This window comes from Clytia hemisphaerica, unplaced genomic scaffold, assembly GCF_902728285.1.
Source record: "Clytia hemisphaerica strain Z4C2 unplaced genomic scaffold, Clytia hemisphaerica genome assembly, whole genome shotgun sequence".
Taxonomy (NCBI): Eukaryota; Metazoa; Cnidaria; class Hydrozoa; order Leptothecata; family Clytiidae; genus Clytia; species Clytia hemisphaerica.
The window spans coordinates 523366-547488 of record NW_027103486.1 but is presented as its reverse complement, the minus strand read 5'-3'; the positions used below and the strand labels follow the sequence as shown (position 1 = coordinate 547488).

General features: G+C 35.4%; 1 protein-coding gene across 2 annotated transcripts in view; it reads left to right on the top strand.

Moving 5' to 3' along the window:
• The window catches only part of LOC136798636 (protein dispatched homolog 1-like), a 249251-nt gene extending 230216 nt beyond the window's left edge, over positions 1-19035 (top strand). The window contains exons 2-8 of one of the 2 annotated variants that reach the window (XR_010845417.1): positions 12380-12605; positions 13745-13880; positions 14140-16110; positions 16320-16521; positions 17011-17328; positions 17672-18179; positions 18827-19035. Coding sequence is in view for 1 of the 2 variants with exons in the window: in XM_067055279.1 (XP_066911380.1) it covers positions 12496-12605; positions 13745-13880; positions 14140-16110; positions 16320-16521; positions 17011-17328; positions 17672-18078 (3144 nt within the window). In the remaining variant the exon portion in view is untranslated. Of the gene's footprint in view, positions 1-12379; positions 12606-13744; positions 13881-14139; positions 16111-16319; positions 16522-17010; positions 17329-17671 lie in introns of both variants that reach the window. The other variant, XM_067055279.1, reaches the window with a different exon arrangement.
• The last annotated feature ends 5088 nt before the right edge of the window (positions 19036-24123 follow it).

The following is a 24123-nucleotide window of genomic DNA, read 5'->3' as shown; positions in this document are numbered from 1 at the left end:
GTCCTTTTTTTGGCGTTTTACATAATCCCTACAGTATATGGCCCCCAAAATGGAGGTTTTGCCTTAATGAGCCATGTTTGTACCTTAAAACCTGGGAAAGCTTAAGATTCAATCCTAACACATTTCTCTTGAGTCCGAAAAAAGAAAAATACCAAAATGTCATTTTTAACATGGCTAATTTTCTTCCTTCCTTTTTTGCAAAAATCAGTTTCGAAAATCCTTTTTTTGGACCAAAACCGTCAAAAGTCAAACAAGATTGGAAATTAACCCCTAAAAAATGGGTAGCTCTCGAAAGTATTAAACATATACCAACATACCAACTCCGAGCGGCAAATCACTAAAATAAATCTCGTACACAATTTTATAAATCAAAAATAAATCAAAAATAAATCAGAAATAAATCAGAAATCAAAAATAAATCAGAAATCAAAAATAAATCAGAAATAAATCAATAAATCAGCAATAAATCAATAAATCAGAAATAAATCAGAAATAAATCAATAAATCAAAAATAAATCATGACTAAATAAAAATAAATAAGAAATCTTTCGAAAAAAAATTGACTTTTCAACATTTTTTTTTTTTGACAATGATTTTGAGTATCAGTTCGTTATAACTTGAAAAAAAATTTCCATAAAATTACTCCTATTCATAAATTAGAAATAAATCAAAAATAATCATAAATAAATCATAAATCAAAAATAAATCAAAAATAAATCAGAAATAAATCAGAAATCAAAGATAAATCAAAAATAGATCATGAATTAAAAATAAATAAAAAATAAATCATAAATCAAAAATAAATCAAAAATAAATCAGAAATCTTGTACACCATTTTTCGAGTGATTTGCCCCTCGACCAACTCAGTGACTCAAAGTTTTTCGAAGGAAAATTCGAAATATTACACGATAAAATTAACATTAGAGACTGTCAGTATTTTGCACTTAGCCAGGCCTGAAACACTTGTTGTTTTGGTATGAATTATTTTTGCAAAATTAGCAAAAACTAATTATTTTATTGTGTCATTAATTCGAGACATGTTTAAGTGATGGGTTTTTAACAATTTCAATTTAATTAAATCGACGTTTTTGGGGCCACTAACTTGATGTCGATGCTATGTATGCTTTTTGATTGAGATATTTCGAAAAAACTAAACCTCCGTTCTGGGGGCCATTAGAAAAATGTAACTCAACTTTGACTGAAAAAAAATTATACCAAAACCTTTACAGTATTCTAAAAAATTATCTTTTGGGAAAGAAACTAGACATGTTGAAGCTGAATTCAAAAATTTTTAATGTTTCCTATTTTCTGAATTCACTAAAGATTTCAATTTGGATAGACGTTTTGGGGGCCATATACTGTTACTGTAACGTCAATTTTTACAGATTTCTAGAGATTTTAAGACTCAGCTGATAAAACCGTCAAATCTAAACCTAGAACATCTAGATTATGTAAGATAAAAACAATAGAGACGTTGAACTGATGTTATGGGACAAAGAAAACACACTATGTCATATTTTTAATTGATGATTGTAATAATACCAATATAACCTTTGGATATATAGTTCATTTGAAGAATCACCCTACTAGAATTTTCTCCTTCCCCTTCTTTAAACGTGAAATATTCGAAAATGCCAAAAAAATCTGCTCGATTCGCTCCCTCGCGCCATCAAATGTTCCACTTCAATATATTAACTGTATTTAACCCGACTTCTATGATCATTCTCATGGTCATTTTAAAACGTAGAAAATGCCAAATGAGAGGGGTTGAAAATCTAAAAATTTTCTGTCAGCGCAAACCACTATTGTACTTGTCCCTTTCTTTCTTTAAAGCTAGGTTATAGCCTCAAAAGTTTTCGAGAGGCTTTCTCACTTGCTTAGATACTGAAAGCATGGCCTTTAGACCATGTTGACTAAACATTACTAGGTTTCAGAGTTTATAAAATTTGATATAAGGTACTGCTCCTCTATAGCCCCCTTCCTAGAGACCTCATTACATGAGGTCACAGTGTAAGAGTAGATCCACCTGATCAAGATGATATTTCTAGTGATATTCAGTAGCATGTAAGAAGCAGATTTTGACTAGCACTAAACCATAAGTTAGCCAGTACCTTCTATCGTTAAAACACGATAAAATTAAGTGGTTTACAGTCTAACACACAGGCTAACCAAAATTTAGCTCATACAAAACAATTCTTTCTCACCCCAGTGAATGTCAAGGAAATTTTCGCCACCCCACTCAATATTTGAAAGAATATTTTTCACCCCAGTGAATTTCAGGTTTTTTTTATTCTCACCCCACTGGGGCACAGAGACAGGGGTGTATAAACATTCCTTCCTCATTTCTACTGACATAATACCCGGGGGGGGCACTCATATCATCTAGCCTACGTCATGTGTCTCAGTTTTTCTTGAAACAGAAGATTTTCCAAGCTTCTTCTTTCACGCAGGTTTACAGCTGAGAAATATAGTGCACTATAAGGGTTGGGTAAATCAAGAGAAAATGCACTGAAAGGGTACCTTTTCAGTCATTTTGAACTGCACTGTAAGGGTACGATTTTGAAAAGCAAATTTTGCGCGGCACATACCGTCGTTTCGAAATCGAGTGGCCCCCCCGGGCATAATACTTGTTTTAAAATGGTAAAATTTCAAAATAATAACAAATGCTTTTTGCTGCTATCGACCAAAATAGCGATGTTTTTGAGAAGACTGATGATTGTGATATTTTTCTGTCCAAATTTCAAGAATTTATGACACTTCGAGAGAGGTTTGAAACCCTTACACAGACACTCAATTCAATTGCTTTTTAATAGTTTTTGTACCCCTTTGAGGGACTTTAGAGAGAGAGTGTGTGAAACAGGGCTCGTGCATACCCACCGGCACCCATTTTGCCTTAGTGTATACGTATTTTTAGTATGGTTAAGACCAGAATATATTCAGTAACCAAACCAAACAGTATTCCAATCCAGTAATATAAGGTGTTGGCTAGTAACAATTAATATCTCTTCTTTTTACATGTCAGAATGCTGACAAAATTACACTTTCTTGCAAAAATATTGAAATATGTGACCTTCCATAGGAAAAGGATCACTTTCGTTTTCGTTTTCAGTTTTCGCTTTATCGATACACTTAAATTAGCAATACTATTAATAAAGTTCGAAGTTATCAATACATCAACACGAGTCTTTCAATAAACCTCTATCAATACAAGGCCCCATACAAGTTTAACGACCCAAATTTAGCGATAGGAAATTAGCAATAGAAAGTCATTGCAGTGCAATTTATTGATCCTGTTAGGGATAGAAACTCTATCGAAAGTTAACGATATATAATTAGCGATAGAAAATCAGCGATAGAAACTTTATCGATTCAAAGTTAGCAATTGAATAAGTCATATGGAAGTGTTTTTTCGTGCATGTTCAAAATTTTACAAACAAAAACATTCAACATGTTGTCAAAGGCAAAGACATTTCAAAGCCTTGAAAATTACAGAGAAAGTGAGTCGATAAAATAAGAAAGTGAGTCGAAAAAAATGATCTTAAAAGAGGCCCCCCCAGCGGTTTGCGTGATGGCGTGATTGGGACTTTTTCTTGTGTGATGGCGTGATTAAAGATTTTTTTTGGCGTGATGGCGTGATCAAGATTTTGGCGTGATGCGTGATAGGGCAAAAATTTGAGGCGTGATGCGTGATTTGGGCTATTTTTCGCTATTTTTTGCGTGATGCCAAATTTTAGCGATTTTCGTGATGCGTGATGGATAAGATTTTTTTGCGTGATGGCGTGATTAGGGGTGTCGCTGGGGGGGGGCTCTTAAAAGCAATCAACAACTTTATCAATAGATTTTCTAATGATAGAACTTTATCAATCAAGAACTTTAACGAAAGAGCTTTATCGATATAAACTTTTCAAAGATAGATTTTTATCGATAAACTTTTTCAAAATAGAACACTTTATCAATATAATATGAATCTTAACGATACATTGGTAAAATGCTATCGATAAAAGTCATAAAATTGTTATCAAAAGAAATTTCTTATCGGTAAAACCAATCGATCGCTAAATTGTCTAAATGAAAGAGGCCCCTCAGCGGTTGGCGTGATGGCGTGATGGAGGGTTTTTCGTGGCGTGATGGCGTGAAATTTTTAAAAAAACGGCGTGATGGCGTGAAAATGAAGTGCCGGCGTGATCGTGAAATCGAGTTTTTTTAGGCGTGATGGCGTGAAATTTGCAGTTCTGCGTGATCGTGAAAATTATATTTATTACTTGAATCGTATTTCTATGTCCATTTTAGCCAATTTAGAGGGTTTAAATTTCAAAATTTTCTTGGTCGGCCCCAACTATGGTGGGCCTCCTATAGGGTCTCCTATAGATCTCATTTTAAAACATAAAAGAAACGGTGCAAACAGTTCTATTCATCTGCCATTTATCCTTGTAGCTTCCGATTGTTTTTAGCAGTTGCTAGCTAGTCTTCAAAATGATAAAGTCGAATGCTATGAGAGGGTCGAAACTTGAAAACTATTTACGCTAATTCACAATTAATGCCCATGGAACCCGTCAACGGGGGGACCAGGGGGCATGGCCCCTCATGTTGCTTGTACTTTTAAAAGATTTCCATCCGTAACTAACATTCTCCTCTCTTTCTTAGATGCTTATTTTTATAGATGCATCAAAGATATTAGGTCTTTTATTTCAGGAAAACATACATTTGTAGCAAATCCTTAAACACAAAGAAGCAACAGGTTTATTATGAGGTGTAATTTTAAGCAGATTGATCAAAGGAATTATGTGGTGTTTAAACCATACTTTGGAAAAAGAGAGTAAATGAGAGCGATTTTAGCCATACTAAATTGAAAATTTCTCCCGTCGGCGCAAACCATGGTTGCGCCTCCTCGTTCCCCTTTTGAAAACTATTCACGCTAATTCACAATTAATGCCCATGGAACCCGTCAACGGGGGAACCAGGGGCATGGACCCTCGTGTTGCTTGTACTTTTAAAAGAATTCCATTATTTTTGCATGAATTATTTTTCAAACTGAATTGAAATGGGTAAAATAGCACTTTGAACCCTTCAAAATTCAAAAAATTTCTCTGTTACCCAACCATGGTGGGCTTTGTCAATTTACTCACAGCCCTCAAACTGGTGCCCTTTGATGTGACCAGTTGTCCAACAATTTTTGATTTACGTCATTTTTCCTATCGAAAAGACCCAAAAAAACACCCCTGTTTCAAAAATAGAAAAACAGAGGAGAATGCCGAAAAACTGATTGAAGACCAAACACGCATATATGTGGGCAAAAATTAAGTTTATATAACAAAATATGAGCGTGAAAACTAAATTTTCTAGGCGTAATGGCGTGAAATCGAAAAAAAATTGGCGTGATGGCGTGAATTTTGGGTCCGCTGGGGGGGGGGGCTCATGAAACAACCACTTTCTATAAAATAAATTAAGCTATCGATAATAAAGTATCGATACATATTTTGTAGAAATCGAAAGTGATCCATATAATAATTGCCCAATTCCTCCAAAAAGATTTATTATACTGAAATCAAGAAAAGCAATGACATTATCTTTTGTCATTTTTATCACTAAATTGACACTTTCTACCAAAATTTTTGATCACATCGTAAAATATAATAGTTCTAAGTCTACTTTTGTTTAAGAATTACATTTATACTCAATATGATGCAGGAACTATAATTGTATATGACCCGGGGGGGGGGGTACTACCCTTGTCGACCGACGGGGGTGCTCCGCTGAGGTTCGAAAAATGGACCCTACGTGGGACTCGAAATTTGCGAAAAAAGTGACCCTGAATGGGACTGAAATTCCAAAATTTTCTACTTTTTCCCCAAATTTTCCAAAAATAGGCACCCTACGAGGGACTGATTTTTCTATTTTGGTGTTTTTGCGACCCTACCTGGGACTCGTGGAAGTTGAAAAAGGTACCCTGACCAGCGGAGCATCCCCGTAACCCATTTTGCCCTAGTACCCCCCCCCCCCGGGGTATATGAATTGACAGTAGGAGGTAGTCTTTGATTCTCTAAAACACGTGTGTTTTAAAGTAAACAAGCATAATATTATGTTATTTAAACACATATTATATTATTTGTATTACATATTGTTATTATATGTATCATACCGGGTGGTCCAAAAAAAACTTCGGCCCTTTGTTGGCTTCTTGAGACAGAAAAGATTTTCTAACGACCCTGAAAATACTTTCATTGGAAAGAGGATAGTCTAACTTAAATTTTGAGGTATAACTTTTTAAACTTGGTTGAGAAGTTTTAGAGTTATAGCTTTTCAAAGTCAAAATTCACTTTTCAAAATGAGCAAAAACACATCAAAAAAGAGTGATTAAATATCATCAATTAATTGATAAAAGAAACACAATTTGACACATTTAATGAGTTTTACGACCTAATCGCACGATGAGTTATTTTTTCTTCTTTGGCGCGCCTTCAAAGAGAGCAGTTAGAAATTTATTTTGTGAGAAAGAAAATCAATAAACAACAATAAAAGAAAGACATAAAGAGAAGAGAACAATATAAAACTCTCAGTGTAATTTCTGTAATTTACTTTCCTAACTGGGAAAAAGTAGTGAAAGCCATTGTGCGATTAGCTCGTAATCACATAATAACTCGTACAATTCGAAAATTGCACTCGTGATTTTTTTGTTTCGAATTTTCCTCGTCCTTTCGGACTCGGAAAATTAATAACAAAAAAAAAACACTCGTGCAATTATATTCGAATTGCACTCGTTATCATGTGATTACTACGATGGCCCTGAAGGCTCAAAATTTCTCTTGAAAAAACAACCAGAGTTTCCCAAAATCAAGCTGGAGTTTCCCAAATTTTAGACAGAGTTTCCCAAAACCAAGCCAGAGCTTCCCAAAATTTGGACGGAGTTTCCCAAATTTGAAATGGAGTTTCTCAAACCAAGCCAGAGCTTCCCTTATTTTAGACGGAGTTTCCCAATAATTTTAAACGGAGTTTCTCAAAACGAAGCCGGAGTTTCCCTAATTTTAGACGGAGTTTCCCAAAATCAAGCTGGGGGTTTATCCAAATTTGAGACTGGAAAACAGGCTGCAAAATTAAAGTCTGAAGAAAAATCACGCTTTTACTCGAAATTTTTATGTGCTTGTTACATGACATTTATTTCTGATCGGTTCGAATTTATTGACACTTAATAAAGTTGTAAAGCAATTAACATGGGAATAAAATCACGTGAACTTTATTGAGTAATCACATGTTTTGACTGCATTGTACTGATTTGATATAATTTTACAGCTCTCGTGTATTTGAGTAGCTCCATCTAAAATTTGGGAAACCCCCTTTTAATCTTGGGAAGCTCTGGTTGTTTTTTCAAGAGAAATTTTGAGCCTTCAGGGCCATCGTAGATTACATATACTAATTAATCATTTAAAAGTATTTTTTGATCAAAACAGAATATTTTCCGTAATAACTAAAACGTGAAACGCGCCCAAGAAGCGAGGGGAAACGATAAGGAAACGAGAGGAGACGACATAAAAACGAGTGGAAACGAGTGGAAACGAGTGGAAACGACCGGGAAACGACTCGGAAACGTGTGGAAACGACAGGCTTTCTTATACTATGGCCTTAGTATAATGAATACTACAACAGAGCTTACAATCCTAAAGGGCACGAAAAATAAAGGACAGGAAAAGCAGAAACATAACGTACCCCATGTAGTTAAGGCATCCTGATTCGAGTTGTCAACTTGGAATTATCATTTAACCTGTACCCCCCCCCCCCCATTGACCATAGACAAACAAAAAATAAAATTGATCGAGACGAAGCCGTTATAGGAATTGATTCAAAGTTTTCAAAGATAAATTATAATGAATTTGGAGCTGTGATCCTCATGGCAAGTTATTACCACCCAGGATAATTTGCACCCAGAGTTTTTCAAAAATATCAAAGAATGAAAATAACTGAAGCTAGATCCAGCTGAATGTAATTGACTTATTAAGAAACGGTTTAAATTGAAAAAGCTATCCAATATTAACAACTTAACCTATCCCTTCGATTCGATTTTCAGACGGAAAATGACTTAGTTTCCATTATTTTTCAGTTTTGTCTCCCGTATCCCTCTCGTTTCTCCTGTTTTATTCTCAGTCGAGTACTATTGCAAATTAGGAGAAATGCGGGTATTTTGCTTAAATAGGATGAATTATCCTAAATAAGATAAAGTCGATAGTCTAAAAAAAGTCTATTCACGATAAGTGTGCACTCTTTTTTCTTTTACCTATAACTTTTGAAGGAATTCTTCAATCTTTATAAATTTGGTATCATTGGAAAGATATTAGTGAGTGGAACAATTTGAAATAAAAAAATCTTTAAAAGAGTTCTAAATATGAAGATGAAAACGAAGAAGAAAAAAATGAAGATCTTGTAGAAAAGTGCTATAACTATCATTTTCAATGAGGTGAATCCTCGATCATCGAACGTCATCACTGTCAAAAAAATTCTCAAAAATAATCATTAAGTCAAAAGATATCAAACAAAGTTATAAGCTGATTGACGTCTAAAAACGCAGTTTTTTGCTGTTTTTTGGGGTCAATCACTTATTAACTTTGTATCGTAACTTTATATTAAATAAAAATTTTAATGAAATTTTTTCACAGTGATTATCTCCTAAGATGAAAGAATCTCTCCAGTAAAAATGAAAGTTATAGCATTTTTCTACAACATCTTCCTTTTTTTCTTCTTCATTTTCATTTTCATTTTTTAAAGATTTTTTTATTTCAAAATGTTAGTTCCACTCACTAATATCTTTCCAATGATATCAAATTTATAAAGATTGAAGAATTCCTTCAAAAGTTATAGGTAAAAGAAAAAAGAGTGCACACTTATCGTGAATAGTCTTTAGTTGCATAAATTTAAGAAATTTGGAGTTTGGAGCCAGCATAGTATGCTTGTGAAGTCTGAACCATCAGTCAGCGTGCGTTCAGAAGTTATTCAACTTTTGACAAACTTCAGATTTTATGCATCAAACTCTCTTAGTGAAAACTTTGCTCATAACGATGTTTTGATGAAATAGAAACCTTAGATATAAATAAACTTATCATATTGTAGTTGACACAAACAGCGCAATTTACGTTTGTGTCAAGGAGAATGAACACTTTCTCGTCCTTTCGACACTTTTCATCCACACTCATATTTTTATACGGCAAAGCGTGTAACAAAAGCATTATTTCTCCTAATTTGTATATTTTATCCAAAATAGTTTCTAATTTTAACTTTTTTTTGATAAGTAATAGTTATCGGACAGTTGCAAGTACAATATGAGAAATATTTTACAAGTTCCGAGATTTTTCCGTACAATATTTGAACCATGCATTTGAAGCAATTTGAACCCACGTGATTTTTTTCAACCCACGTGATTTTTTTTGGACCCACGAACCCACGAACCCACGAACCCACGAGATATTTTGACCCACGAACCCACGAACCCACGGGACATTTTAACCCACGAACCCACGGGACATTTTAACCCACGAACACCCACGAGGGCACGAATCCACGATACGCACGTAACCCACGTAATTTAGCAGACTCGTAATTTAACTTGGACCCTGAGAATGCTAACTAAAATCTCTCTTTTCAAGTGCATACTCTCAAGAAAGTTTAAAAGAGATAAAATCACAACGCGGTCGTTGCGCGGGTCGTTTCTATTGCATTTGCTATTATGATATTGTATAATGGAAAATACAGCTCGGAATATCTCCCCACTCCTTTTTCGCGTTTCTCGGTGAACCGATAATTTAATGACAAATTGTTGCTAAGATTTTTTCTCTTTTAAACTTTCTTGATATTCTCAAGGAGCTTTACTCACAGGCCTCCTCGAAATGACCCCTTCTAATAAACAAGATCTAGTCCATATACCCAAGCTTGACTTTAACTTTTTGAACTAAATTTGCTAGACTCTCTATCTCAATCAAATGTTTTTACACTCAATCATAAACAATTGTGAAATGCGGTGCTGGTTGTCAAGCATGTCCATACCGAATAGGTTTTACATATGTTTAGATTATCGTTTTGATAAAACGAAAATAATAAATTTTAGTGGTCTCAAGAAATTTTGACAAATGACCAATTTTACAATTCTTTGGAATTTATTTTGGGGTTTCATAACGGCTTGTCGTCAGATATAATGAATAACCCATAAAAGATGGTAGATCCATGTGACTATTTTTGAACAAGAAACCAGTCAGAGAAGACATACTTCCACGCTGATTCTAGTCTTGATTTGAACTGTATTGTTATGACTGATGAAGAGTACTGAACTAACGTTATTTCAACATTCATCTAATGTCCATAACGTTATATGAACGTTAAAACAACGTTGTGTGCCGGCTGGGAATGTGATGCACCGCCCTCACCTCACACACAGCAAGAAATATTTGTAAACACATAACGAAACTGCGTAGTAGAAGCTAACGAAATAATACAAAGTTATGGTATTATGTAGAACAGTCAGATGATGAGATAGGACTGAGATTTGTGGTCATCGAAGAGGATTTTAAAGGCTTTTAGATATTAAACACAAATTCGATTGGATGTAATCAAATGCATTTTATTAATAGAAAATTGCCTTTTCAGCCTTTTATTTAAAAGGTTTAAGATATGAATCAGTGCGATAAAGTATTTAGTCATTATTTTCGAAAGATTGTATCAAAACGTATTACAAAGTTTGGGTTGTTGTTGGCCCTATAAATTGAACGTTTGAAATGAAGATTGTTCAATTTATTTTGTTGCTTTGCTATAAAGAAATAATTTTGATTCTTTTTGTTCAGCTGTAAGTAAAAACAATTTAATTGCTTTTAAATACTTAGGGGCTGGACAAAAAGAATCAAAATTATTTCTTTATAGCAAAGCAACAAAATAAATTAGGAGAATGCTTTCTAGAAAATATTTAGATTTGTATTTGTTTAAAGCAGTAAGTTTTTTGAAAGAGGGGGCATTTAGTGAAAGCTATGACTAGTTATACGACAACTGTTTGGAAACACTGCACATCTTTTTGACACAGACTTTAAAAACCTTATTGTATAGTAAGTCTTTAAATGATTTTCTCTATTGGTGATAGAAGAGTCTGCTAAATTGCGTGGGTTGCGTGGGTGCGTGGGTCAATATTTTTGCGTGGGTTAATATTTTTGCGTGGGTCATTTTTTTGCGTGGGTGCGTGGGTCAAAATATTTTTTGCGTGGGTCAAATTTTTTGCGTGGGTCAAATTTTTTGCGTGGGTCATTATTTTTTGCGTGGGTCATTATTTTTTGCGTGGGTCAAAATTTTTGAGTGGGTCACTATTTTTTTGGTGATTTTTTAGCTAACTCGATTTTTTTACCAAATTAAAACTTTCGAGTTTGCTAAGACGTTTTTTTTGTCAAATTAAAATTTTTAAGTTATCTTATACAAAAATGTGTTGTGTATATATCTACGAAAACTAAACAAAAGTTTTTATGTAGTAACACCTTGTGGTTTTTTTTACATAGCTGCACTTATTTACTATAACATTATACAGAATCAACACACACCCGTCTAATTTTTGTAGACTCACTTCAGGATCACACTTTTGAATTTTAGCATGCTATATTTCAGGATTCCAGTGTCATGGAAATAAACACTATAACTTTATTTTTTTCCTCCCTTTTCTATTGCTTTGAAAAATAGTCTTTATTTCGTCCATTTTTTTAAATTGGCCTTTAATGCACTTAAATCAAAGAAATTACAAAGTGGGGTGGACGAAATAATTGACAACGATTAAATTGTTTAGTAATCGGTCGCCTAATGAATATAACTTTTGTAGAAAAATTTTCAGATTTTGTCGCCATTTGCTTTGTTCTTTAACACTCAAAGGAAACCCAAAAGATTAAAGCGTGCTATAAGAAGCTTTAAAGCTATAAAGCTTCCTCTTATAAAAAGACAGCTGCAGCTATGCAAAATAAACAAAAGAAACCAAAACGTGTTATGTAAAACACATCCAACATTTTGGATGTGACCAGTTCGAATTTCAAGGGAATGCATTTTTTCGAATTACAGAGAGAATTTTGACCCACGCAAAAAATATGACCCACGCACAAAATATGACCCACGCAAAAAATAATGACCCACGCAAAAATTTTAACCCACGCAAAAAATTTGACCCACGCAAAAAAATATGACCCACGCAAAAAATTTGACCCACGCAAAATTTTTGACCCACGCAAAAAATATTTTGACCCACGCACCCACGCAAAAAAATGACCCACGCAAAAATATCGACCCACGCACCCACGCACCCACGCAACCCACGCAATTTAGCAGACTCGTGATAGAAGAATGTATTGAACTAATTTACAAATTTTACCTCATAAATAAGTGTGATAAAATATACGTAAAAAGTACTAGTTCGGAGCCAGTTTGGTTGAGAAAGATCGATGATTCACATCTAGCCTCGACTTCGTGTACTATGTTTTGAGTAGATTAAAGCAGGTCATGGATAGACAACAAGCGAGTTATGTCACCAAGCCACAAGGGAAGAACTCAATCTTTGCAAGGATTAAAAGAAAAGAGGAACATGACAAAATTGCGAAACTTTTAAAACCGTAAGTTATTTCTTAAGCAGAATTTGGGACTTTTTTTGAAGACCCCATTTCCGGTCTTGAGCACTAAAAATAAAATTTACCATTACTTTGGAACAAAATTGTTCCCTCCCCATGGGACATTGCTCCACCCCTTTAAAACTTTAGCGTGGGCGGTGGGTGGCCAATACGCCATCACAATATCAAATAAGCTTAGTAGGGAAGGAACGGCGCCCAAAATCAGTCTATTTTCTTCAAAACTTAATTCTCTTTCTATCGGTAATAGCAAAAGTTCCTGGAAGTAATGAGATATGACCGGTTTAATATAATATTGGATTTTGGCAGTAGTACCTAAAGAAAGATTTAATACCTTTTAAGTACCAATATCGGACATATCCGAAACTTGAACCAAAGTTGCATATCATTAAAGGAAACATTTTTGGATTAAATTCATTTTCAAATTTTGCTGACGTCAGCAAAAATCATTAAAATACGAAATTTTTCAAAAAAGTACTGACGTCAGCAAAAATTCAAAAAAAATTTTTTCAAAATTATCCTTTTAATAATATGTAACTTTGGTCAAAATTTCATATTTACACCATTAGTCAAAGTGGAGTTATTTAAAAAACAAGTTTTGCTGACGTCAGCATTTTTTGTTTTTTGCGGTTTTTCGCGAATATGAGGGCGTAAAAAATTCCCCTACAGGGAAACTTCTTCATATAGTACACTCAGTCATTGGTTTGTTCGTTTTCTGCCGGCTAAAATGCTTTCCAAAAATTATGGTAATCTTCATGTTTTTGAGACATGCCATAACTTACCTGAGTCATCAGGTTTCAGACTGATGACCATTTCTCTTTACCCTGTGTTTTCTGTGCAAGAGAGACTGATGACTGTATACCTTGCTTGCCATTGCCGAGCCAGAGATAGGACTGAATCAAAGCAGCAAAAGGCTCCGGTAAATGGCTAAGTTCACCACATCCCTGTCTCACACTAATAATAAGTCATCTGAGTTTAAATCTCATGGTTTTATACCCACCGTACTGAAATTATCACCTTTATTTCCCATAGTTTGATTTAATTTTAATTTGATTTGCCTTAAAACCCTCTCTCTAATAGTGTGATTTTTTAAATAAACTGAATAAATGTTATTTCTTCCCATTTAGATATTGTAGGCTGTTGGTTCGATGGCCAATGCTCATTGTTTTACCAATTCTTTTGTTTGTGGCAATTTCCATTGTCTTTTCCATTATTCCAGGACTTGGTGCAAAAGACTACCCAAACTTTTCGGAACCTAATAAGGTATCCGATGTTTTCTTCTCAGGCCCTAAACTTAAACTTCTTTTACACATGCTCATTCTGAGCTTGATTTTACTGCCTTCGATGCGCAAACTTCAAATTTAATTTTCTCACGGCTTTGGCTGAAGCAAAATGGGTCATGTATATGTTCTTTTCACATTATTTTGGTCTTTAAATATCTGAAATTATCGTTTGAAAATGAACGAAATTTGGCTAGTACTGAAAGAGTTAACGGTCATTCTTTCTTTTTTATTAATTTTAGGGTTTCCGCCCACGAGTCACAGAACAAGCAATGAAATCAATTGCACTGGATAACCTGCAAAACAAAAAATGGGGTGATTACCAATTGACCAACAGTCCAGGGGTATCAGTTCCGTTTGGGACAGGTAGAAAACGGAAACGGCGGAACGCAGAAAAAATTATCGACTTTGAGGAAAATCTATCTTTCCATTGCTATATAGTTTATCAAGGATCAGGTAATCTCTTAACGGCTCAAAACATGAACGATCTTTGCCGTTTACATAACCAGTACATCAAAGGATATCCGAACTACAACAGCTATTTCAAACCACAAACTCACTTTCTACCGAGTTATATTGCAACACTAAATAATCATGAAAATTGCACGAATCTACAAGACTATGAAGTTAATGAATTCAAAAGAATTTTAGAACGGTGCGTTGGCTATTATAAGAACGGCACATTGAAACAATGTATAGACGACTCAACCACGTGCATATACATTAGCAGTTCTTGTACCCACCATTCCAACTTAACCAACCCTTCCAGTTTGGTTCAGTTAATCTATAATACATTTTACTATCTCACCGATTCGGATTTTGCAGATGATCTTAACAATCTTCAATACACAGCTACGGTTGATATTAAAGTCGGCAACCTCAGTGACCCTGATACCGGCTTTTTCAAGCCACTCTACGATGACTACCTATACGAGCCGTCATCATTAAAAGTTGGAGATGTTGAAGTTGTATCATACACAATGTGGAACTTGAAAGCTATACTATTTGAACAAGCAGTATTTCCACAGACCTTCTTCATCGTTGGTGCTATTTTACTGATTCTGCTGCTCATCTGGTTTTATTCCGGATCTATTTTCATTGGAGTTATGACTTTTATATGCGCTCTTATGGCTATAATCATTTCTTATTTCATCTACGGACGAATTTACGATCTTGACTTTTTCCCGTTCTTAAATGTAATTACGCTAATCTTCTTATGTGGGATAACCGCTGATGATGCGTTCGTCTATATTGGGGCCTGGGATGAAGCTCAAAAAATTTATCTGTTTTCTGAATACAAAAATCGAGAAGAGTGTTTGATCAAATGGGCAACACATGCTATCCGCCACGCCCTTATTTCTATGCTAGTAACATCTCTTACAACGGCAGCCGCTTTTTATGCTAACCTATCCAGCGTGATTACATCGGTCAAATGTTTTGGGTTGTTTGCAGGAACATCTATCATAGTCAACTATCTACTCATCATAACCCTATTTCCAGCTATAGTAATCATTCAAGAAAAATATCTTAACTGCGGTGGCACTTCTCCATCATCGAAGAAGAAAGAAGACAAGGAACTGCATAAATTCCACAAAATGCTTTTGAAGTACTCTGATAAATTATTTAATGACTTATTACCGAAATTGATCTTGAAAGGACGTTTCGCATTCATCATTGTGTTCCTTGGATTAGGACTAGTTGGATGTTTCACGACCTTCATGAATATTCAAACACCTTCATCCAGTGATTTCCAATATTTCATCTCAAGCCACGTTTCTGAAAGTTTTGAATTGGAGTATAAGGATAAATTTGACGCTGGTACAAGTGGTGCAAGCTTCCAGAATGTTGTTTTCGCTTTCGGAATCAAGCCAGCTGATAATGGATATACCCTTGACCCTGATGATATGGGAACTATCGAGCTTTATGATGAGCCACTTGATCTACCTAATGTTCAAGTCTGGCTTAACCAGTTTTGCCGAAATTTAAGAACAGCATCCTTCATCCAAGAAAGTGAAAGTTGTGACAATTTGGAGCAGTTTTTCAATGCATTGACAAGTCGTTGTTTACCAGGGCAAAGTGTCTGCTGTGACCTGGAACTACCCTTACCGAACGAGGATTTTATGACTTGTTTTAATGCTAACATTCAAAGGGGCCAACAGTCAACTGAGTTTGATGTTACGTCACCGATTTTTGACAGTGATGGAAATTTAAAGGTATGTGTACGATTTTTAGAGCTGAATTTCAGCATCTTTTTCGATTCTCCGTAGGTTCTTTAACGGTTTTAACCATTAAACCTTTTGATCCCTTATCCCATCCAAGGACTTTTTATTCCACTGAAATACATTCGTAGTACCAGTATATATTTGTCGTTTTATTTACTATACTCACTTTTTTTTACTATAAATCTTTGACACTTTTCTAGACCATGTTGATTTTTGCCAGAACCAATTTCGCATCAACCAATGTTTTCGATTATAATGAAGATGCAACCGAGCAAATCTCTGATTGGTTCGAAGAACAATACTCGAATGTGACGTCACCTAACTTTCCTGGATATCAGTACCTTATCAATAGTGCTTTTGATTTACAACAAGGTCTAATTCAAAGCACCAAAGAATCACTAGGTAAAAGAACAGATACAACTACATGTGGTTAGAGATATGTGATTCAGACTGAAATCTTGATTCTCAATGAGCTTAGAGACAAGAGAGAGAGAGATTTTAACGTTCAACCCAGCCCAGGTTTTAGAAAAACAAATCTGTTAATTTGGCGTGTTTCCTTACTAACAATTCCTTTGATTTTCAAAGCGTAATTAAGACCATGCTCACATGTGACGGTTCTGTGTTGTTCCAAAACGACATGAAACTTTTCTATTGGTTAGAAATGACGTTAGTTGAATAATTGACCAATAGAATAGCTGCATTTCGTTTCGGAACAATGCAGAAACGTCACGTGTGAACATGGTCTATGTATTACTAGAGCGGATTTAAACCCTAACGGTCTCGGAGGGGCTGTTTTAACTTCTAAGCAAAAATTTACCCCTCAGGGAGTCTATAAGTATTTCCAGGTATTATTACATCAATAACTTTCGACTGAATCTTTTTTTCTTTTAGGGGTTGCCATCGGTGTAGCATTCATAGCAATCCTCTTCACAACATACAACATACTCCTTAGCCTCTACTCCATCCTCACAATAACTCTCATCATCTCAAGCACCGTTGGAATACTCGTTCTAAGCGGATGGAAGCTAAACGTTTTAGAGTCAATTGTTTTCTCTGTTTCGGCCGGTTTATCAGCTGATTTTACACTGCATTACAGTGTTGCGTACCAAACGTCCATGAATAAGTGGAAACGTGAGAAAAGGGTGAGGGATGCTCTGAAACATATAGGACCTGCTATTTTAATGGGAGCAGTTACAACATTCATTGCAGGTAAGCAACTTCCCTCACCCCTCCCCCTTTTCTCCCCTCCCCCTCATCCCCCCGCTTGAGCCAATATGCCACAATGGGTCAAAAAATTGTCAGACAGGGCTGTATCAAATTATTTCTAATTTGAAGATTTAAAGATATTTGAAATCTTTAGTGGGAAGCTCTCTTGAGAAACTTATGGTGCTCTTTGATGTGTCGTCATGTTTTTAAAACAGATCAACAGCGTAGCAACCAAAATTATAGTAGTCGATAAAAATCATTCCAAAAGGAACCAAATTCATTATGTCTAAAAGGTGGACTTCATACAAAAATAAAAACTTGTGAAAAGTTTCCCATTTTTTATTAGGCATGGTGATGACTCCCTCTTACGTCTTGGCGTATTTACAGATGGCTCAATTCTTGATGTTGGTTACTTTTATTAGTTGGTTGTTTAGTACTTTCTTCTTTGTACCTCTTTGTGCTGCGATTGGACCCATTGGAAACCTCGGACAGCTGACACCTGGTAAAATTGAACGCACACGTACAACTATTCGTAAATCGGTCTCACATCGCCATCAAAGTATACGTCAGAGGATATCTGGAAACCGTAGTACTTTCAAAGGGAATTTTGATAAGGAGAATCAACAAGGTGACAGCAATGATTTTTCAGAAGTCAGTGTTATTAAGAATGGAAATGTTACTGCTAATGATAATAACAATAATGAAAATAAAATTGGTAAAACAGTGGATGCTATGACTGAAGAAAATTTTTAGACTGGCTAACCAGCCGTTTTTGGAACGTTATCCGCGCGGCAACAGTGAGCGTAGGAGTTAGGTTAGCTTGAAGAGAAAAGTTTCATCGCTCTCCTACGTAGGCTGATAAACAACACACACTATGTATATTATTAACAAAAACTACACTACATAATAAAAATAAAACGTAAACACAAAAGGGTTTTATATGTACAATTAGAATTTCCTGGGTCGTTACCCGTACTGTAATTTTCTACTTATATTGTTATATATATATTTTTCCCCTATATAAAATGTTCTCAATCACAGATTCTGGCCTCGCACGCACCGTATTGTTGCGCGAAGGAGCGAAAAACAGAGTTTTGTGCGAATTGCACGTGTAATCTCATTAACATCTACTCCTACGTTAGCCCTGGGTCCACTTGAGCTTTTTTATGGTCCTTTTGGCGCTGATAAGTGGCCCGGTAGTATATGGTAATATGCTTTTGCTTAGGCGGACTTTAGTTGTTTTTGGAAGGTAAAAATAGTATGAAGCAATGTTTTTATTTGAGAATAAGGGATTGCAAATCTGTTAATCGTATTTGTTTATGATTTTTGATTGTATCTTTCAACTCCAAGTAGTCTTATTCATATTTGGATTTTCAACATTTTTTTTCAAAATGGTGACCTCGCCAAATGCTCCTAGTCTACTTCACTGGACTCAGCGTCATAAAAAATTATCAAAAAGCAAAGTTCAGCCAGAAGTAGACTCTAGTCTACTCCTACGTAGGCTTCTGCTCATCCTCTAGATCTAACACAAACCGTTACATTTAAAAACCAAGATGGCGGCCTTAGCGAGAGGAAGGATTTTTGTGTTTTGAAGCTTGCTTTGGCTTTTGGAGGATTTTATTTTAGTGTTTAGAGCATTTAGAATATCAGTTTATGTTATGTTGTATTTATGGTATGCATCAAGAAAAACTTGGGTCTCAGTTGTTTGAATTAATGATTAAAAATTAGATTTGTTGTTAATTTCGCCTAGCAAAAGTATTACAATCAGCGTTCATGGTTGGGTCGTTGAACATAAAAAGACTATCAGTGGATAGTTTTAGAAGTAAACGCTTGAAAATTGTTTTTGAAGCAATTGGTTTGAGTTTCTTTCCATTGTAGATTTGGTCAATAATATAATCGATTGTTGGGCGTACCGGAACATTTGTAAATAGACTTTCAACATCGTACGAAACAAACTCCTCCGAATCATTCAATGGCGGTAAATTTCTTATCATTGAAGGGAATTTTTGAGTGTTTTTGATCACGTAGTCATTTTCGTCAACCAAAGGTTTTAAGTAGTTTGCAATAACTTGAGACGCGTTGTATGTTGGAGTACCAACTTCAGCGATGATAGGACGAAACTTCAAGCCGTTTACGTTGATTTCCGTATTGCTTTTGAAGCTTTTTTCCTAAGCCATACAATTGTGCTGGTTGATTTGATGACGGTATCATGTCTTTATATTTCTCAAACTTTTTGAAATTTCTGTAGAGGAAACTTTTGGAGTTTTTTCAGCCATTTTTGTGATGACGTCATAACCGGAAATTCTGCATTATCGTCAATTTCAAACTTTTAGCAATATCTTTGCCAAAAATGGTTCAAATGTTTTGAAATTTGGCCAAAAGACGTATTTTATGATGGTGTTCAAGATGAAAATCAAAAATTTCGAAAAAAAGATTTTCAGGGGGTTTGGTTGGAGAAAAATGGCTCAAAATAGTCGATTTTGGCCCTTTTTTCTTATTTTATGTACAATTCCTCAATTTTCTTCTTCCAAAAAGCATAATTAGTCTGGCAATACCCTTGTGTGGTATCGTTTTGACCCGTAAAAATTTCTCTGACTATTGAAAAGTCATGGAGAAAATTCTGTTTAACGTCAAATAATTTTCGAAAAATGTCAAGTCTTTGAACGTCAGATAATTTTTCTAAGAAAAGAATCCCTTGTGTTATGGCTAGGAAAATTTCAATTCTAAGATTTTTGGAAGGGTTATAATTTTTTTGTTTGGAGGGGTAGATAGGGAAAGGGTCAGCGTATGCTATGAATTAAAATTCAAAGCTTCAGATATACAAAGTAAGATTTGTTTTTTATGAGATGTGTGGCTATAAAAATAGCCGTTTTGTTGAGTCCAACCAAGTCAAACTTCTTAAACCTCCGAATCCGTAGAGAGTACGTCCTTGTCGTTTCAAAGCGTAGACGACGTCCATGGTGGTGACAGCCTTCCTTTTGGCGTGCTCGGTGTAAATGATTTTTAGGTCATTAAATTCAATTGATTTTGATATAATCTTTTTAGGGATTCAGGGGGTCAAAATCGCCAATTCAACCTGATTTTGGCCAATCCTTGACCATTTCTTGTCAAATTAAAGAAAACTCAATGGTAGCTTAAAATACAATTAATTTTATCAACATAAATCCAAAGCAGTACTTTATGATGTCATTATGGCGCCTTTAATGCAATTCATGGGGTAAAAATAGCCATCTCAAGTAACATTAAAACTCGTGGACTGCTCAAAAAATTTAAAAAACCTGAAAGATGTTCAAATTTGTCAAATCTAATCTAAAACAACATGTTTTGATGTGATTATGATCCATTCTTCGGAATTCAGGGGGTGAAAATAACCGTTTTTGACCAGCTTTTGCCTATTTTTGGATGTGTTGGAGAGCATATACACCTGTTTTACTATAACAAACTACACTTTGTGTCAATCCACAGGATGTGAAAAGTTTGTTTCAATAACGTTTATTTTTAGCCGATTGAAACAGTCCTACTGAAACTTTCATACAGATCCCTAATCCAAATACTCCAAATATAAATAGGAAATGTTCAAACGACCATTATGCTTTTCAGCAATCAGCACTCGTTATAAAGTAATTTGTCAAAATCCACCCCAGTATAAAGCTCTATGTAAACGGCGTGCAAAAATTGATCAGTATGTTGAACAGAGATATCGTTGGTGCAACTCAGGGACTCGAATGTAGCTAATTTATGGCGTTTAAAGATATGGCCAGAAAGGAGAGGAGCTTTTCAGTTGTCAGTCAAGCTGAAAAAGAAGAGAAGAGTTCGCGGATTTTTGAAACTAGTCCAGTAAAGCTTCATGGCAAGGCAAAGCTGTTGATGGAGTTGTTAAATGAAAAGATTTTGGATCTCATACTTATAAGTTTCCTAACACGTTCGGTGTAAAATGAGTTTATTTCTCCGATATGGAGGTGTAAAAAGATGGGCATCGTGCGCCATATCCTGTCGAACTGCCATCTCAGACTAAGCGTTGTTATACCAGGAGACACAATCGATTTCTGCGGGTACTACATTCGACCATTCTTGCGAAGGTTGACGTTAAAATCAAGGAAAAGAGCCCTAGATCGTTGCCATTAAAAAATCATTGCCTTTACAAGAAGGGACCCAACAGAAACCAAAACCCAAGAAAACCCTTAACAATCTTGAGTTATCAGTTAAATTTGGCAGTAATTACTTATCTACTTTCCCAACCAGAAAGAAACCGAACATGGTGGTTTTGATGCAAAGAAAGGAAAGAAGATCATCAAGCTGGTAGAACTCATCATTCTCTTGGACACCAACTTTGATGAGAGGCTAGGATCCGGAAGGATGAGCGATATAGAGATTCGGTGGACCATCTACCAATGTGATGAGTTGCGTAGAGAAAGCTAGCTACATCTAGGGGTCTACATGCTGGGTCCTCCAGCATTCAGGAATGCACCGGGCAGATATTGTCCTCCCTCGTTGTCGGTCAGCTGCACGACTTGCAATCCCAATGAAGATCTTCTTTGAAGGTTCTTCTCCAGGTGTTCTTGGGACCACCTTTTTTGCATTTGCATTCGGGTTCCTAAAACAGCTGTTTTGGCGTGCCTTGAATCCTCAATTCGTAGTCAATATGGTCTGCAATTTTTATTCTTCTTAAGGCCACGATGTCCGTGAACGGTTTCATGTTATACCTCCTGAAGGGTTGCATTCCGCAACCCAAGTAATCTTCAGGATCTTGCGAGAACACCTTTGCTGGAATACGTCTAATTGACTGGAGAGGTTTTTTTTGTTAGGTGCCACGTTTTGCTACCAGTTGAATACAGTTGAAATAACGAGTTGATACTACATATGATATGACATTGAACTTGCAGATTGAATTCAATCTCTGGGATTTTCTAGCACATTTGCCGATTCAAGCATTTACTTGGACTCGAATTAAGCGTCATTCAGATTACACTACCAAGATGGATGAAACGTTCACCGTCTTCAAGTGAAGTATTGTTGAAGGATATTGATGGTGTATAATATCTGGTGCTCCAATTTGCATTACGTTATCTCTGTAATGACTCTCAGCCCAACTTTGCAGTGCTCCTGGCTCAAGGGGGATAACGACAATTAGACTCAAAACAAGAGACAAATCCAGAACTATCTACCTCAGCGCGCAGGTGAAGCACAACCGCTCCGCCATTGTTGTTCGTCGTGACGTAAGAGGAAAAACGACAGCCGAAAATGGTCATCACCTGATGAAGCACAATACTGTTCATCCTATTTTGGAGAGCTGAAGAAGAAGACTTGAGTTAATGGGTTAATGAGTTAACAAAGATCTGGAACTTCCAAAGGGAAATCAAACTAAAGATATAGTCGCGAGCTCATTGTTCTTTTGGGGTTAGACGCATGATAAATGATGGTTTTCCTTTAAAAAACTCCTCAAAATTTTGAGTTTCCACTTTGCCTTATTATGGTCAAAAGATAGAAAAAATAAGATGGCTATTATTTTTCAGCCCCCCCCCCCTGAACTATGAAAAATGACCAATAATGACATCACAACATATTGTTTTGGGTTAATTTCGATTAGTCGAAGGCCTTTCATGTTTCTATAAAGTTGTTGAACAGTTTTTTTTAATTTCAGTTTTACTTGAGATGGTCATGACAGGTTAAAACTAGTCAAAAATGGCTATTTTTACCACCTAAATCGCATTAAAGATGCCTTAATGACGTCATAAAGTACTGTCTTGATAAAATCAATTGTATTTTAGGCTTTTATTAAGTTTTTGTAGCGGCTCCGAGGTTGAATTTGACTGGAAATGGTCGAAAATTGACGACATCAGGTAGAATTGGCGATTTTCACCCCCTGAATTCCTTGAAAAGTACCAAAATAAATTGAATTTGATGACCTAAAAATCATTTACGGGTTATAACGATACCACACAAGGCCTTGGCGAGACTTAACATGCTTTTTGGAAGAAAAAAACTGAGGAATTGTACATAAAATAAGAAAAAAGGGTCAAAATCGACTATTTTAAGTCATTTTTCTCCAACCAAACCCCCTGAAAATCTTTTTTCAGAAATTTTTGATTTTCATCTTGAACACCATCATAAAATACGTCTTTTGGCCAAATTTCAAAACATTTGAATCATTTTTGGCAAAGATATTGCTAAAAGTCTGAAATTGACGATATGCAGAATTTCCGGTTATGACGTCATCACAAAAATGACTGAAAAAAGTGTGTTCCACCATTGGGATTTTAGGGGATTTTTTTCTGGGGCATAAGGATACTATAGAGAAGGGCTGTGCAAAGTTTCAGCTGTATGTTATTTTTTTCCTACAAATTATGCCATACGACCCCACTTACATAGGAAGTATAGGTCTGCAAATCAGACTGCAAATCTCCTATGCAGCTCCTTTTCAACATTCGCCCACTCGGCTTTATTTTCCGCTTTCTGACATGATTAATTACTAGACTATTTTGCTAGTCTAGCAAATGTTGAAAACATTAACGAGACAGGGACAACAATAGTGACCACAGCTGACCACAGCATGAATTGATACATCAATAAGAGTATCATTATAAGTAGCTGAGGATATTGCTTGCGATGGGTAAATCACTTCGAAAAAAGCGTACGAAATGATTTTTGATTTTTGATTTTTTTGTGATTTTTTGATTTTTTCTGTGATTTTTTGATTTTTTTGTGATTTTTTTGTGATTTTTTGATTTTTTTGGGTGATTTTTTTTGTGATTTTTTTTTTTTTTTTATTTTTTGTGATTTTTTTTTGATTTTTCTTTT